The sequence below is a fragment of the Micropterus salmoides genome, unplaced genomic scaffold (assembly GCF_014851395.1).
Source record: "Micropterus salmoides isolate LMB-PRFRI ecotype aquatic unplaced genomic scaffold, ASM1485139v1 Ms_hic_scaffold_1509, whole genome shotgun sequence".
Classification (NCBI taxonomy): domain Eukaryota; kingdom Metazoa; phylum Chordata; class Actinopteri; order Centrarchiformes; family Centrarchidae; genus Micropterus; species Micropterus salmoides.
In genome coordinates, this window is record NW_024040607.1 from 1 (window position 1) to 17,278 (window position 17,278).

Here is a 17,278-nt window from a genome sequence, read left to right on the forward strand (position 1 = left end):
CTGCAATCTTCCTTCTCTTCAGGACCTGTACGCCTCCAGGACTCGGAGGCGAGCAGGAAAGATTGCAGCTGGACACAAACTGTTTCTTCCCGTTGCTCAACAAAGACCCCCTCTGACTCTGACTCTGACTCTCCTGGCCCTTCCCCTCCCCCGTTAATGTTTGCACAATTCATTTATTGCACATGTAAATACTTGTATATGTTCTATCAATCTCATATTTTTTAGATATCTTTATATTCATAGGTTTATGTTTATCACCAAATCAAATTCCTTGAATGTATAAAACCAACTTGGCAATAAATCCTAGTGTGATTCTGATTCTGAAACATGAAGCAGTTTGTAAATGTTACTTTAAATTGTTCATAGTTTTTAATCTTTGATGAGAAAAACACTAGAAACACAGAGCGTGAATCTTCAACATGGTTTGATGGTTTATTCAATATTTAACTTCACACTTTTACATGATTCTTCACTTTGTTTTTCATTATCTGCACAAAAATCTCAGTTTAAAATGTTAAATGTCGCATCTGTCCTGACCAGAAATGCAGTTGAAAGAAAGAAAGAAAGTCAAACACACCAAACTGAAGGAGCTCTGTCAGCAGCAGGTTTAAGACACTTTGTGGAACTAAAAGTGTTTTTATTGTAATCAGGAGGAAAAGAGTTGGCAATCTTCACTAGTGGGATTTAACACAGAAGTGTCATGAATGCATCATCAGTGTTGGTTGACAGGCGGCGTTGAACTGGTGCTACAGTGAGTCCTCATCAGTCGGATGGTTTTGGGAGGCAGTTGGGGTCTCAGGACGCAGTCTGCGATGAACATCGTTTGAAGCTGGTCAGAGGACTTTCAGTCCACAGAGGTATGAAAACAGTTGTGAGGGTTCCAGTCCAGCGGTGAGCAGCAGCAGTTTCTCCCTCAGCCGTCCTGCAGCAGGTCGTACGATCCTCCGTTCACCACCTCGTGTTTGTCCTCCGCCTGCAGACAGACAGTAGGTCTGCAGTTAACACGGCTAACTGCTTCATTCTGTCATACTGTTCTTCTGCTGATCTCCAACAGTCGTCAGGCGTGAAACTATGTGACTTATTTTGTATAAATCGTTTGTTCAATAACTGTAAAAATGTCAGCTTCAAATATTTAAAACCCCCAAATTGGTTTCATTTGTAAAGACGTGAATTAAGTTTAAAGCAAGCTATTAATGTAATGTAATAACATTTTGATCCAAACGACGTATTGACTGATTCTGTAAGGAAACGACGACTCAGCTGCTGACTCACTGTGACATCAGATGTCTTGGACTCTGCAGGTTCTGGAGCCGCTTCGTAAACCGGGTTAGAGATGCTGCGACTGCAGTCTGCAGGTGGAGCGTCTTCCTCCCCTTCATCCTCCTGTCAGAACAACCAGGTTACACCAATATCATCGAATATCTATAATAACTGAGAAAGGTTATATTAATCAAATGTGTTTTACTGACACTGACAGTATTACACTGCATGTACTAATCCTAATGTGTAAAACATGTTTAACTAACATGTTATAAAAATGTTTATCTTAAACTTAAATTAATGTTTTACTTAGTAAAACACATGTTAGTATAAAACCAATAAATGTCTTATACTAATTTACTTATACTAAGGAATAGTGATATTAACAAGTCTGGTTTTTCACTCTCTTGTGTGCCAGTGGACATTTTCTACTGATCCTCGGGGCAGCAGCTACGTCTCAACTGCACACTGACAGACTACAGACTTAGAACTACCAACAGTCTGACCTTGAAGTAGTGGAACTGGAAGGGCTTAGTGTTGTGGGTGTAGAAGTGGTATCCAACAAAGAGGACTCCGGCCACCAGAACAATCAGCAGCACCACCCCGACTCCCATCCCGGCCTTATGAGCCGCGTGCATCTGCAGAACCAATCGCAGGCCTCCGCTCAGACATGGAGACGCTCAGAATACCAAAAAACTGAATACTGCGTCATTATGACATCACTTACCTCGTGGCGAGGAGGCGGGGCTTTCAGAGGTCCCTGGAGAACATGTATGATCCCGTTTATAGCCAGGATGTCCGATTCTGTGATGAAGCGGTCGTTGATGTAACGGGAAGACTGAGGAGACGACAAAGGTTTCAAACTTCCTGAATCTGGACGTTAAAAACATTAACTACAGAAGGAACCCCACAGAACTTCATTCAAATATCTGCCGTTTCTAGAACCAGTGTAGCGTTAAGAACACATCAGGCTGACAGTGAAGTATGTTTGGTGCACGTTTGAGTCTCAGCCAACCAGGCGGCTGTTAGTGTTTGCTTGTACTGTCTCAGCTGAATCTAAACTGCCAGATATTCATAATTCCTGCCTGAAGGACAGTTTGGCGGGACGGGACGGGGCGCCCCCTAGTGTCCAGCAGCAGTAATAACTGACCAGAGCAGAGGGGTTGAGCAGGTCAGCGACTCCGAGGACGGTCAGACTGCCGACACGAGTTCTGATCCGACTGCCGTTCTTCAGCTGGCTGAGGAGCAGAGCCTGACCCTCCGACAGGTGGAACTCAATGGCCCGCTGAGACAGAGTCTGCGGGGACACATGGACAGGTGAGGACACATGAACAGGTAGAGGTGTAGTACCTGCTGTAAGGTCTTTGAGTGGGACTCACCTGGTTGGCAGGCAGGCCGTTGTTGTCAGGTACAAACAGCGTGGACTGGACCATCACGTCACTGAGACGCTTCACGAACTGCTTCCCCGACTCCGACACCTGGGAGTAGTTCAGGATTTGCTGCAGAAGAAAAATGAAGCCCCATCTGACCTCAGACTGACCTCCTAAGCATGTGACGGGTCATGTGACTCGGCTATGAACAACACTGTTAGACGGCGAGTGCACTCACTGTGAGGAAGTTGGAGAAGGTCGGTGTGGATTCGAGGACCTGCAGCAGGTTTCCTACACAGCTGAAACCGTCTCCAAGGTAACCGGGTTTACACTCACACTTCACCTCTGAAACAGAACAAATATCAGCTGATTACTGATGATCACTACATCAGACAACACGTCGGATCAACACAATTTAGGTTACGACATCATTTCGGACGATAACAAGAAAAACAAGTTTGTTATGTGAAGTTCACTCAAAGACGTTTTACTTGGTCTCTATATGATTATATATATACTTATTCTTATAAATGTAATTATGACTGTGGCAGTTTTTTAATCGCAAAGATAAACTGACAAACACATTCGTTGTCATTGACCTCTGACCTGTTTAATCCTCGTTCATCCTAATAGTTTTTTGCACGTTTGTGTTTTTCTCTTCTTGCTGTTATATTGTCACGAGATGTTAACTCATAATACCTCTTGTAAGGACAGTTCCCAATAATTACATAATCATTTCATACTGTTCCTGTTCCTTAAAATGTATTACACTTGGCAAAAAACTTATACTGTCACAATCCAAGTAGAAAAGCTGTAAAAGATATTTGTTATATACCGTAAAACTTTGAATAATAGCTTTTTTTTGCTAAAATCACTGAATTGACCCTGCCTATATTTGGGACAGGCCTTTAATTCCTTTTGCACAAAACTGAAACTACCATGAAGCAGTTTAGTTATTTCAAACAGAATAATACTCAATAATAATAATAATCATGTGCAGCATGTCCATACTGACATATGTTTAAACCTTAATATTTGTATTAATGATCTGAGCAGATTAGAAGCAGCCAAAGCGGCGGTTTAAGAGGTTTTCTACATCCAAAGTACTTCTATAAAATCAGACCTTCATTTTGTTGTTAATGTTTTGTTTTTTCTCTTTTGCTCTTTCTTGTATACTGTCACTAGAGGGCACTGTTCCTTTAGTTCAGTAGCGCTAACCTAAAACCTTTGTAATAAAATAATAAAAGTAATAAAAAAAATTATCATGAGACCATCAGACAAGAAAACAGATTTAGGTTGAGTTAAAAACAAAATACTGATTCTATGACAATGAGAAAACTAAAATAATTCCACCACATCTCTCCAGGTCAGATCTGTTATTTGTCCCTTTACAGTAAACATCACTTTGTCATCAATCATCCATAGAAATGACGTATTTGACATAAACGGTATCTTTGCTCTTTGACCAATGAGTGAAAACCAGGTGTGGCCTGTTCTTTAATTCAGTAAACTCCCTTCACTTGACACTTTCCCCCCACTTCCTCTCTCACCCTTCATCCGGTAGCAGAACGTGTCCCAGGTCTCGCTGAGGTTTTTGCGGGTGCCGTAGTCCACAATGCCCACGTGTCCAAAGCCACAGAGGGGGTTGGAGTAGGTGGTGGGGTACGCCACCCGGGCCTGGTCCAGCCAGCCAGCCGCACACATGTTCAACCCACCCTAGAGATCAACAGGACCAGCAGACAGCAGCTTTAAACAGAGTCCACATGAGACGCTCTAGTATCTGGGTCAGCAGGATGGTCTATGTGGGACCGAGTCAGAATAAACGACAGTGTGCGTGACCCAGAGCAGCAGGGAGGCTCACTGATGGCTTTCAAATAAATAATAATAACACACAAGACTTGTTACAAATACAAAAGGACACAACAGAAACACTACAGGAAGCAACTCTTAATAACCTAAACACAAACATACATCTCCTATGAACTGCTGTATCTGTGTTGTGTTCACTGACCTGCTGAGCGTAGGACAGCTGAGTGTAGGTAGCCAGGCTGCCTCCCTCTGCAGCGCAGGCCTGTTGAGCTTCTGTGTAGTTCAGCTTGTACTGACCTTTATGTGAACGGTAGTGAAACACACCGAGCGTCGCGTCTGCACACAAACACACACACGTTACACCAGCAGACTGTTGCTCTGATTAATTAATAAAGTAAATAAAGAAGACGGACTTTCTTTCAGTACCTCTTCCTGACTGGTCCCCCTTAGTAAAAGTTTTTCAGTTGTAAGTGATGGTTTTATTACTGATTCATTCCAATACTTCAGTTATCAGATCACCGTTTGGGTTGCCAGGTTGATACTTGCTTTGTTGGATACAGAACATCTAAACTAAAATTCATTAATTAAAACAACTTATTAACAGTTACAACTGCAGACTAGGAATCATTTATCAATGACTTAACTATTGTAATAAATGGAATACGTACCAACGTTGGAACGCTGTAAACTACTTGTTATGTCCCTTTACTGATAACTTTATTAATGGGCCAGGGAGGTCAACATGGGTCAATGTCCAATGAGATTGAACCACAGCACTGTGTTATCCAGGTACCTTCAAAGTGGAGGTCCGTACATTTGGCGTCTTGATGACATCGTCCGTTGTCTTGGAGACAGCGGCTGACTGGCAGCTGTTTCACCTGGCAGGTGAGTCCGTCTCCGATGTAGTTGTCCTTACAAGTGCACTTCCTCTTCCCCTGTTGACACAGACAGTTCAGGTGTTGCTGCAACCAACAGGTGTGATGGTGTAAACCAGTAAAGTACATCACGCTCTTCTCACCGGGGCCGTCATGGTGCAGGTGGCGTGTTCGTGGCAGCCTCCGTTGTCTCCGGAGACGCAGGGGTCGATGGGCTGACAGGTGAACCCGTCTCCAGAGTGACCTTTAGGACAGGTGCAGCTCACCTTTTCTCCTGTCTGAGAACACCTGGCTCCTTTAGCACAACCGCCGTTCCAGAACAGACACATGTCTTCCGCTACAGAGAGACAGAGATATCATTCTATAGTACCCGCAATGCTTTGCATGTCAACAGGAAGTTTAATGTTGCCATGGAAACAGTGAGTTAGAGTTAGATCACGACGTCCTCGGGAAGAGGAACACCGAATGATTCAACACCTGTTTCACGTCTGAGTTCTGTGGATTTACCTGTACAGGTGAATCCGTCTCCCTCATAAAATGGCCGACACACACAGGTGTTGTTTTCTCGGCACACGGCTTTTATAGAACATGGCGGAGAACACTGAAAGACTTCAGCTGCAGGAAACAGAGACCATGTATGAACGACGATTACACAACACACTGTTTCACACACACACAACAGCAGAAGACAGCAGTGCAACAGTAACGTGAATCTAACGTCATCTTTAGGTCTCTTGTGTACAAAACACTAATAACACTATTCACATTTTACACACTAAAGAGCTGCACAGTCCATCTACACGCAACAAAATGCTCTTCAACATTTTCATACTTCACGTACGTTGTATATTTAGAATCAGTAATCTCTGATTTTTCCTTTACATGTTTCTGCCCATCATCAACACTGCAAAGCTGCAAACACATTTAATCTGTTGGACACACAGCAGGTAAAGTTTATCTATAGGTGTTGTTTTAGTGACTCAGTTTTATTCTTTTCATTGATCCTGTTTTTATCTTGCTGCCTGCTGGGCTGGATCAAGTGACCCATGTTACAGGAAGTGAGGAAGCAGCTTGAATTTCTCTTGTTGCTGCTGAACTTTGTGACGTCAGTTTGTTCGTCTGTTGGCGCTTTTGACTGTCTTGTTTTTAAGATACTAATAACTAACTTCCTCTTGCTGTACTTCTGCTGCATGAGATCAATGAGGTTTATCTGATGATTATATCCAAAGCTCTCACGCACACATTCACACCTGGATGCTACCAGCTGCTGGTCTGACCATCGGGACGGGAGGAACCGGGGATCGAACCACCGACCCTGTGATTAGTGGCGACCTCCTGAGACACCTCTGGTCAGAATAAGAAGAAGATAGTTCTTGAACTCACCCTGCGGGGTCTCACAGCGTTCTCCGGTCCAACCGGGCTCACAGAAACACACGCCTGTACCTTTCCGCCCGTCGTCACATGACCCGTGTTCTGAACAGTTACAGGCTGAGAACCAGACCAAGAAAACAAACGGTCAGGATCAGAAAACCTGCAGACATCAGACAGGAAACACTCTGACTGCTGCTCACCTTGACAGGCGAATCCGTGGAATCCAGCACTGCACAGCTCGCAGGCCACGCCCTCAAAACCCGCATCACAAGTACAGGTACCGTTACCAAGGTGCCCGTCGTCACATTTACCACGGTTACTGCAGGGAGAGCCGACCCCGCCGGGACAGACTGGAGAGAGAAAGGCCATCGTTATAGAGGAAATTCTAAATATTAATGAACAATGAAAACATATTTATTCAAACTCCTTCAGAGTCGTATGGAAGCCGAAACAGTCGCGCTGTAGAGACCTGCTAAAGATCAGCTCGCACGAATGAGAACACGTGAAATTTTAACTCGCACGCTCTTAAAAATGGTCGCAGTCTGGAGCCCTGGCGTGAAATTAAAGTTTGCCTTGAGAGAAGTTTGAGTTTCAGTATCTCAGAAATAGTAAAGTTAGGCGCTTCCTGTCTTCCTGGAGGGACTGTGGTTTTTATTAAATGGCTCTCTGCTGTTGTTAAATCTGGAAGATGGTTTCTATCCAGCAGACGCTCGTCTCACCCAAACAGTCTCGTCCATAGTAACCATGGCAACACTTCGGCTGCCAGAAGTTGATGGCGCAGACGCTGCGGCAGCCGGTGTTTTTAGTGACGTAGGCGGTGGGAAGGTCGCAGCGCTGAACCTCCTGGAGACCAAACAAAGAGAAGGAATCAGAGACAGGTTCCTGACAGACCTGGTTCATGAACAGAGGACGACTCAGACCTTTAGTTTGGACTCTTTGGGGCAGCGGGAGGTCGAGGAGGAGCACAGTCGACAGCTCATCTGCCACAGAAGAAGAAACAGAAAGAGAAAAGTCAGAGCTGTTGGGTCAGACTTAGTGACCGTACAGCTAATCCTTCATGAAAACCTCTGAGACACTCTGTAAACTACTACAAAACACAGAAGCACCGTGTGAAGCTAATGGTTGTCCAGTTAATCAGCTGACTTCCTTCAGCCTTAAAAACACAGGATTACTGTGGAAAAGTTCTTTGTGAGCAGCAGAACCAGACGGGGAGGTTAGAGGCTCAGGAAACCTGTGCAGGTGTGATCAGAGCTCTGCTCAGGTCCACGTTTCTCTTTTATAAATCCTTTATTCTAAAAGACTGTTTTGATTTCTTTGAGCTATAAATCTAGTAAGTCAATACTGCGTCTTACTGTTGCCTATGGGCGTGTTGCTACGATCCTGTTATGCGTGAAATACCGGGTCATGTGTGGTTTATCAACCGGTGCTGCTAACATTGGCCAGCTCGCTGTTACCTTGACTTGTAATAATAAAACGCATCCAACTCCTTTCCTAGTTTTGTTAACAGACGTCCTGAGCTCCAACTTTCGAGGTAAATGGAAAGCAGCAATAGTCTACCCATCTGCCACCTCAGGATTTCCTCAGCGGTAGAGTACGGGCTCCTTTCTGGTAGGCCAGACTGATAAAATGGTGGTATGTGCAGTCTTGGTAGATTCCAGCTAGTCTTTGGGTGTGTTACGGATTTAGCAAACAGTAAGGTGAGGATTTACCTGAATGTCAAAGGTCGTCTGTTCATCACAGCGTCCTCCGAGGCTGGGCGGGGTCAGCAGGCAGTCGATCCCGTAGGCGATCCCACCAGTAAAGATGAGGTGTCTCTGAACGATCCGGCACTTTCCATCATTAACAAAGATTTCTCCCTGTTTAAAGAAGAAACAGCCCGATCAGTGAGTGCTGGCTCACAACTCTTCCTCTTCGTTTGTTTTCTGTTGTACTTACGATGTTGTCTGTTCCTCCACAGCTGAACGAGAGCGGTGAACCCTGCAGAGTCCGAGCCGAGTCCAGATGGATCAAACCTTCAGCATAAATCTGAGTGAGGGGAAGAAAAGTTTGAGGACAAACAGAGGCTGGACGGTTGATGCTGCTGCACAAAACACCACAGCTTTCAGATCCTCCTGGTGGTTGAACCACCACCTCAGTCCAGGTTTGCTGCCAACCCCCCTAAACTTTACTTTGTCCAGTCTTTTATTAAGATCACAAATTGAAGATCTCATTATCTATGAACAAAGATTTTGCAGTGATACATGGTTTTATGTGAAAAAACCTTATTTTCCACCAGCTGATTTCATTAAATGCAGACGATGCACAATTCTACCTCCATATGAATCCCATAGATTATTGAATGCTGTATTTCCCCCCAAGTCATTTCTAACTGCCTTGTTCTGAAGCACCTTGTAGCATCTGTTATTATTTTAATCTTCCTCACCTTCTGGGCCTGCAGGATGTGGTACTTCATGTACTCCACAAGCTGTGGTCGGTTGTCTTTGTGGAACAGGAAGTCCTTCTGCTCCTGCGGCAGAGACGCCATGACGCCATCTGAAGGCAAGAAGACGGTCACCGGCTGGTACATCCCATCATTCACCAGGTTCATCACTCCTGTGTCCTGATACAATTATACACAGATCATCACTGTGTGAATGAAACATGTAGTTCACTGTTTAACAAGAGATCTCCGAGTTCCCCTCAGTTCAGTCATCATTATGCACAAGCTGCAGGGGGGGGTAGCGAAAATTGGCTTAATTAAAGAAATAATATGCAAATTTGGTGAACAAAGCCCCTGAATTACACTTTTGTATTTGCGTCCCCTTTTCGAGACTCGGCACATTGTCATGGTGGAGAGGCTTTTTGTTCCTTGGTGACCCTGGTCACCCATTGGTCCCCCGAGGCAAACTAATCCATAATCCATAATGGGAGGCCAGAGCCTCCACATAGAGTTGGGATCACCTCTGCAGCACCAGCACTGAAGCCAAACTCCATGGAAAGGGACTAGAGTCTCTCCTTGTCTTATAGCGTTCGAGGTATCTGACCGTCTCGGAGTCTCTGGACCTGTGGACTCCACAGTTCTGCTGGTGGGTTTCATCTCATCTGGGGCGCGTTTGAGAAACCTGCACGAGGGTGATTAGGAGGAACGGCATGCTGCCCCATGTTTTTCATGGATTTTCACTAAGAAACCTTGTTAGTTCAGTGTAGCTGATACCTGAATCTTTCAGGCCCAAGATCAATGACCACCTTTGTGTCATGGGCTCTCCAACACTCATAAAGAGCTGGTGGTGGTGGTCAGCTGGTGGTGACATGGATCAGGTGGTGGGGGAGGCTGTTGGACAGACCTGGGATGAGCCCAAGGGGGCAACATTCAGATCCTCCAGGTGGAGGCCGGGGAACTGTTTTCAGATCCTCCAGGTGGAGGCCAGGGAACTGTTTTCAGATCCTCCAGGTGGAGAGCAGGGAACTGTTTTCAGATCCTCCAGGTGGAGGCCAGGGAACTGTTTTCAGATCCTCCAGGTGGAGGCCAGGGAACTGTTTTCTGATCCTCCAGGTGGAGGCCGGGAACTGTTTTCTGATCCTCCAGGTGGAGGCCAGGGAACTGTTTTCTGATCCTCCAGGTGGAGAGCGGGGAACTGTTTTCAGATCCTCCAGGTGGAGGCCAGGGAACTGTTTTCTGATCCTCCAGGTGGAGGCCGGGAACTGTTTTCTGATCCTCCAGGTGGAGGCCGGGGAACTGTTTTCTGATCCTCCAGGTGGAGGCCGGGAACTGTTTTCTGATCCTCCAGGTGGAGGCCGGGGAACTGTTTTCTGATCCTCCAGGTGGAGGCCGGGGAACTGTTTTCAGATCCTCCAGGTGGAGGCCGGGGAACTGTTTTCAGATCCTCCAGGTGGAGGCCAGGGAACTGTTTTCAGATCCTCCAGGTGGAGGCCGGGGAACTGTTTTCTGATCCTCCAGGTGGAGGCCGGGGAACTGTTTTCTGATCCTCCAGGTGGAGGCCGGGGAACTGTTTTCTGATCCTCCAGGTGGAGGCCAGGGAACTGTTTTCAGATCCTCCAGGTGGAGGCCGGGGAACTGTTTTCAGATCCTCCAGGTGGAGGCCGGGGAACTGTTTTCAGATCCTCCAGGTGGAGGCCAGGGAACTGTTTTCTGATCCTCCAGGTGGAGGCCGGGGAACTGTTTTCTGATCCTCCAGGTGGAGGCCAGGGAACTGTTTTCAGATCCTCCAGGTGGAGGCCGGGGAACTGTTTTCAGATCCTCCAGGTGGAGGCCGGGGAACTGTTTTCTGATCCTCCAGGTGGAGGCCGGGAACTGTTTTCAGATCCTCCAGGTGGAGGCCAGGGAACTGTTTTCAGATCCTCCAGGTGGAGGCCGGGGAACTGTTTTCAGATCCTCCAGGTGGAGGCCGGGGAACTGTTTTCAGATCCTCCAGGTGGAGGCCGGGGAACTGTTTTCAGATCCTCCAGGTGGAGGCCGGGGAACTGTTTTCAGATCCTCCAGGTGGACGTTGGGACACAGAAGAAGGATGTCTAAACTGGGTGTGGGGGGGTTGATGGCACATAGATAAGATGCTTCCCTCGTTGCTCCAGACGCGTGCGACCTCTGACATGTAGAGCAATTGTAAGTCGCTTTGGATAAAAGCGTCAGTAAATGTAAATGTAAGTGGTGGTAAATGGATGCATGGAATTTTGTCCTCAGAGATAAACGAGTGAATGTAAATAAGCTTGGAGACGTGGAGCGTTTTACAGGGATTTATATGTCATATGTCTCTGATCCAAATCAAACTGGATTAATCCTGATAACTGAAAGCTGTTGTTTTGGAAAAAGAAATTAAGTCATTAGAATGAATAAATGACCAAAACATGTCCTGAACCATGACGGGCTTCTTCATCACACCAACGTTTCTAACGTCTTACCTCGAGCAGTTTGTAGAAGGTCTTGTAACCATGACGATCAGCCACATCAGTCAGGTTCAGCTGTGGTAAATCCAGCAGGAAAACAGAATAAAACTTCTAAATCAATCATTGAAACGACTCAAACATCAGAGGATAACAGTTTGTTATTTTACACCACATTCTAAAATGATCAATCAGAAACTAATGAATGGATTAATCTGCAGCCGTGTTGTGCACTTACAGGAACATCCGACTCCTTTTCAGTAGGAGGAAACAGAATCCTGTTGATCTCATGAAAGATCCCGTTAATGCTGGGGCCGTCGCTGTACGTCACTGTAGCTTGGTTGATGAAGATGCTGTCCTGAAAACATCCGACATACAAACAGACCAAAGGACATTCTTTTGTCCCTCATTCATGCTTCATTCAACAACAGAAATCTAAAACATCAGACAGAGACCCGCCCTGCATCACACAGGCATCTGACCAAATCAGTGATGTGATCACTACAAGATGCAGCAGCACATTCTCTGATCTATAAATACACTGGTTCTAAAAATACGGGACTGTTAACATGGTCATTTTCCCAGAAATAATCCCGGTGACCTCCGTCCTGAAGGCTACAGCCCTGAGATGAACCTGGACACTGATTGGTCACCTGGGTGGACCTGGTCGTCAGGACGAGTCCAGACAGAGAAGTCAGATTCCGAGGTCGGCTCAGGTCAGCGGGCCCCAGAGTGTGACACATGACGATGTGGCTGCGCAGGACGGCGCCGGCTTTTTCTATATATTTGGCCGACAACAACGGTTTCATCTGAAACGAAAAAACACAAAGAAATAAAGTCGGAGCATAGAAACTGAAAACCCAAGGCGTTCTCATCTTAGCGTCCGTATGAATCGCCACCGTTTGCTACGTCGCAGCAACACAAAGGAGGCTAACTCTACCTGCTAGACTGTCACATAACTGTTACGCTAGCTAACGCAGCTAAGATGCTAAAGATTTAGTCTCTTCAGAAGAAGCAAGGACTGAGGTGAGTCACCTTGCCGGCACCGTTTTTGTCTGCTGCGTAGGCGTCTGTGTTCGGAGCGAAGACGGTGAACGGGCCGCGACCGTTCAGAGAAACCTCCACCATCTGAAACAGAGATCATACTTCAGCTTGTCTATTTCACCAGCAGGAGGCGTCAGATGAAACGTCTCTTGACTCACCATCAGCCCGAGGTAAAAGTCTCTCAGCCCCCTCCTCACGATTTGCTGCAGAGAGTCGGCAGTTAGTTTAAAGTCCACTGGTTATCATATTATCTAATGTGGGGGGGTAGCAGCTCACCTTCCCCACCGTGCCTCTGCAAACGAGACCGTCTCCCACAAAGTTACCGATACAGCTGCAGGTACGAACTCCTGGACCCGTCATGTTGCACCTGGCGTACTCGTGACAGCCGCCATTTTTCTGGAACACAAACAAAAGGATGATGAAAGCAACAGACTGAGTCACATCAACGCTTTATCAGACTCATGACATCTAATACCCTGCAGTACTTTTACCCTGCAGTACTTTTACCCTGCAGTACCTTTACCCTGCAGTACCTTTACCCTGCAGTACCTTTACCCTGCAGTACTTTTACCCTGCAGTACCTTTACCCTGCAGTACTTTTACCCTGCAGTACCTTTACCCTGCAGTACCTTTACCCTGCAGTACCTTTACCCTGCAGTACTTTTACCCTGCAGTACCTTTACCCTGCAGTACTTTTACCCTGCAGTACCTTTACCCTGCAGTACCTTTACCCTGCAGTACCTTTACCCTGCAGTACTTTTACCCTACAGTACCTTTACCCTGCAGTACTTTTACCCTGCAGTACTTTTACCCTGCAGTACTTTTACCCTGCAGTACCTTTACCCTGCAGTACCTTTACCCTGCAGTACTTTTACCCTGCAGTACTTTTACCCTGCAGTACTTTTACCCTACAGTACCTTTACCCTGCAGTACTTTTACCCTGCAGTACTTTTACCCTACAGTACCTTTACCCTCCAGTACTTTTACCCTACAGTACCTTTACCCTGCAGTACCTTTACCCTACAGTACTTTTACCCTACAGTACCTTTACCCTGCAGTACTTTTACCCTGCAGTACCTTTACCCTGCAGTACGTTTACCCTGCAGTACGTTTACCCTGCAGTACTTTTACCCTGCAGTACCTTTACCCTGCAGTACCTTTACCCTGCAGTACTTTTACCCTGCAGTACTTTTACCCTGCAGTACTTTTACCCTGCAGTACCTTTACCCTGCAGTACGTTTACCCTGCAGTACGTTTACCCTGCAGTACGTTTACCCTGCAGTACGTTTACCCTGCAGTACTTTTACCCTGCAGTACTTTTACCCTGCAGTACCTTTACCCTGCAGTACGTTTACCCTGCAGTACGTTTACCCTGCAGTACGTTTACCCTACAGTACTTTTACCCTGCAGTACGTTTACCCTGCAGTACGTTTACCCTGCAGTACCTTTACCCTGCAGTACGTTTACCCTACAGTACCTTTACCCTGCAGTACCTTTACCCTACAGTACTTTTACCCCGCAGTACCTTTACCCTGCAGTACTTTTACCCTGCAGTACTTTTACCCTACAGTACCTTTACCCTGCAGTACTTTTACCCTGCAGTACTTTTACCCTGCAGTACTTTTACCCTGCAGTACCTTTACCCTGCAGTACTTTTACCCTGCAGTACGTTTACCCTGCAGTACTTTTACCCTGCAGTACCTTTACCCTGCAGTACCTTTACCCTGCAGTACTTTTACCCTGCAGTACTTTTACCCTACAGTACCTTTACCCTGCAGTACTTTTACCCTGCAGTACCTTTACCCTGCAGTACCTTTACCCTGCAGTACGTTTACCCTGCAGTACCTTTACCCTGCAGTACTTTTACCCTGCAGTACCTTTACCCTGCAGTACGTTTACCCTGCAGTACTTTTACCCTGCAGTACTTTTACCCTGCAGTACTTTTACCCTGCAGTACATTTACCCTGCAGTACGTTTACCCTGCAGTACCTTTACCCTGCAGTACGTTTACCCTACAGTACCTTTACCCTGCAGTACCTTTACCCTACAGTACTTTTACCCCGCAGTACCTTTACCCTGCAGTACTTTTACCCTGCAGTACTAAACTGACATCAAATAATTCCGAAATGAAACTTAATCATTGTCCAAACAACGACTGACGCAGTTTGAATCTGAGTCGAGACAAAACTCACCTTTCGACACAAGTTGATCATCATGCAGTTCTGCCCGTCACCTGAGTAACCTTCACTGCAGACGCAGGAAGTCTGAGTTAAAGAGAACAGTAAACGTGAGAGCAGTGAGCGCCTCACCGTCAGCACACATCGGCTTGTATTAAACCTTCAGGTCCGAGAATAAAATCCCTTTTTACTTTGTTTGGTCCGACATGAACACATTCTGCGTCCGAGTGGCAGCCGCCGTTTCCTTCCAGACAGGGATTTATTTCTGTAGGAGAAACACAAAACTCCTGCAACACTCAAACACATCACACGACAGATTCACTCTGAGCACAGACCGACATCATGCTGTGTTGAAGAAGACTTGAAACTAGCGACTGAGACCAGAAACTCATCAGGAAAGTGTTTACTGAGGGAATAAATCAGCTGACAAGTAGAAACAGTTTCTCACAGACTTCTATACAATCAGGTGGAGTCGCCCCCTGCTGGTTTGAGGGACTTCAGCACTGACTTCATTTCTCAGACCCTGAGGTTCCAGCTTGGGCTGGATGAGACTAAAGGACTCCTGGGTGTTACTCAGCAGGGTTTGAACACGTGAACCTAGTAAATTGAAAAAATTCTTTAAAGATTACAAAAGAATAATAAAACAGTGAACCTACCGACACACACGACTCCATCACCAGAGTAACCGCTGTTACAGACCAGTCTCTTCGCCGGGTCGGGTCCTTTTACAGACCGCATACAGACTGCAGCCGCCATTATCCACCAGACACGGGTCTTTAGCTGCAAACATCACCATCATCATCGTCACCATCACAATCACCACCATCACCACCATCACCACCACCATCACCACCATCACCTCCATCATCACCACCATCATCAGCACCATCACCACCACCGCCATCACCACCACCATCACCACCACCACATCACCTCCATCATCACACCACCATCATCAGCACCATCACCACCACCGCCATCACCACCACCATTACCACCATCATCACCACCATCACCACCATCACCCATCATCACCACCATCATCAGCACCATCACCACCACCGCCATCACCACCACCATTACCACCACCATCACCACCACCGCCATCACCACCACCATTACCACCTCATCATCACCCACCACCACCACCACCACCATCACCTCCATCATCAGCACCATCACCACCACCATTACCACCATCATCATCACCACCACCATCACCATCACCTCCACCACCTCCATCATCACCACCATCATCAGCACCATCACCATCACCTCCACCACCTCCATCATCACCACCATCATCAGCACCACCACCATCACCTCCACCACCTCCATCATCACACCATCTCAGCACCATCACCATCACCTCCACCATCACCATCACATCACCTCACCACCACCATCATCAGCACCATCATCAGCACCATCACCACCACCACCATCACCACCACCATCACCTCCACCACCTCCATCATCACCACCATCATCAGCACCATCACACCACCACCACCATCACCATCCCTCCACCACCTCCATCATCACCACCATCATCAGCACCATCACCACCACCATTACCACCATCATCATCATCACCACCACCACACCACCACCATCACCACCACCATCACCTCCATCATCAGCACCATCGCCACCACCAATACCACCATCATCATCACCACCACCATCACCATCACCTCCACCACCTCCATCATCACACCACCATCATCAGCACCACCACCATCACCTCCACCACCACCATCATCACCACCATCACCATCACTACCATACTCATCACCACCACACCCACCCACCATCACCACCACCACAATCATCACCACCATCATCACCACCATCATCACCTCCACCACCACCACCATCACCATCATTACCATCATCACCACCACCATTATCATCATCACCACCACCATCAACACCATCACCACCACCATCATCACCACCACCATCACCAGCACCACCACCACATCATCACCACCACAATCATCACCACCATCACCACCACCAGCACCACCATCACTAACATCATCACCACCATCATCACCTCCACCACCTCCATCACCATCACCACCATCACAATCACCACCACCATCACACCACCATTATCATCATCACCACCACCATCACACCATCACCACCACCATCATCACCACCACCATCACCTCCACCCCACCATCACCAGCACCACCATCACCACCATCATCATCATCCACCATCATCACCATCATCACCACCACCATCATCGCCACCACCATCACCATCACCAGCACACCACCACCACCCTCACCACCATCATCATCACCACACATCATCATCATCACCAGCACCACCACCATCATCACCACCACCATCATCATCACCATCACAACCATTACCACCACCATCATCACACCACCATCATCACACAACCATCACCACCACCATCATCATCACCATCACAACTCACCACCACCATCATCATCACCATCACAATCAC

At 46.9% G+C, this 17,278-nt stretch overlaps 1 protein-coding gene across 1 annotated transcript; it reads right to left on the bottom strand.

Moving 5' to 3' along the window:
* Positions 1-407: 407 nt before the first annotated feature.
* Positions 408-15,642, bottom strand: LOC119904744 (stabilin-2-like). The gene is given in 29 exon segments (XM_038721451.1): positions 408-973; positions 1,273-1,383; positions 1,767-1,898; positions 1,988-2,098; positions 2,411-2,557; positions 2,640-2,759; positions 2,869-2,975; positions 4,181-4,346; positions 4,642-4,775; positions 5,233-5,374; positions 5,458-5,651; positions 5,822-5,929; positions 6,698-6,802; positions 6,886-7,035; positions 7,405-7,528; positions 7,606-7,665; positions 8,395-8,541; positions 8,621-8,710; positions 9,108-9,284; positions 11,582-11,641; positions 11,802-11,921; positions 12,217-12,372; positions 12,599-12,691; positions 12,766-12,810; positions 12,884-13,003; positions 14,800-14,871; positions 14,976-15,049; positions 15,441-15,493; positions 15,495-15,642. Coding segments are annotated over 29 exon segments (3,324 nt in total). The 5' UTR covers positions 15,641-15,642; the 3' UTR covers positions 408-913.
* Positions 15,643-17,278: the final 1,636 nt, after the last annotated feature.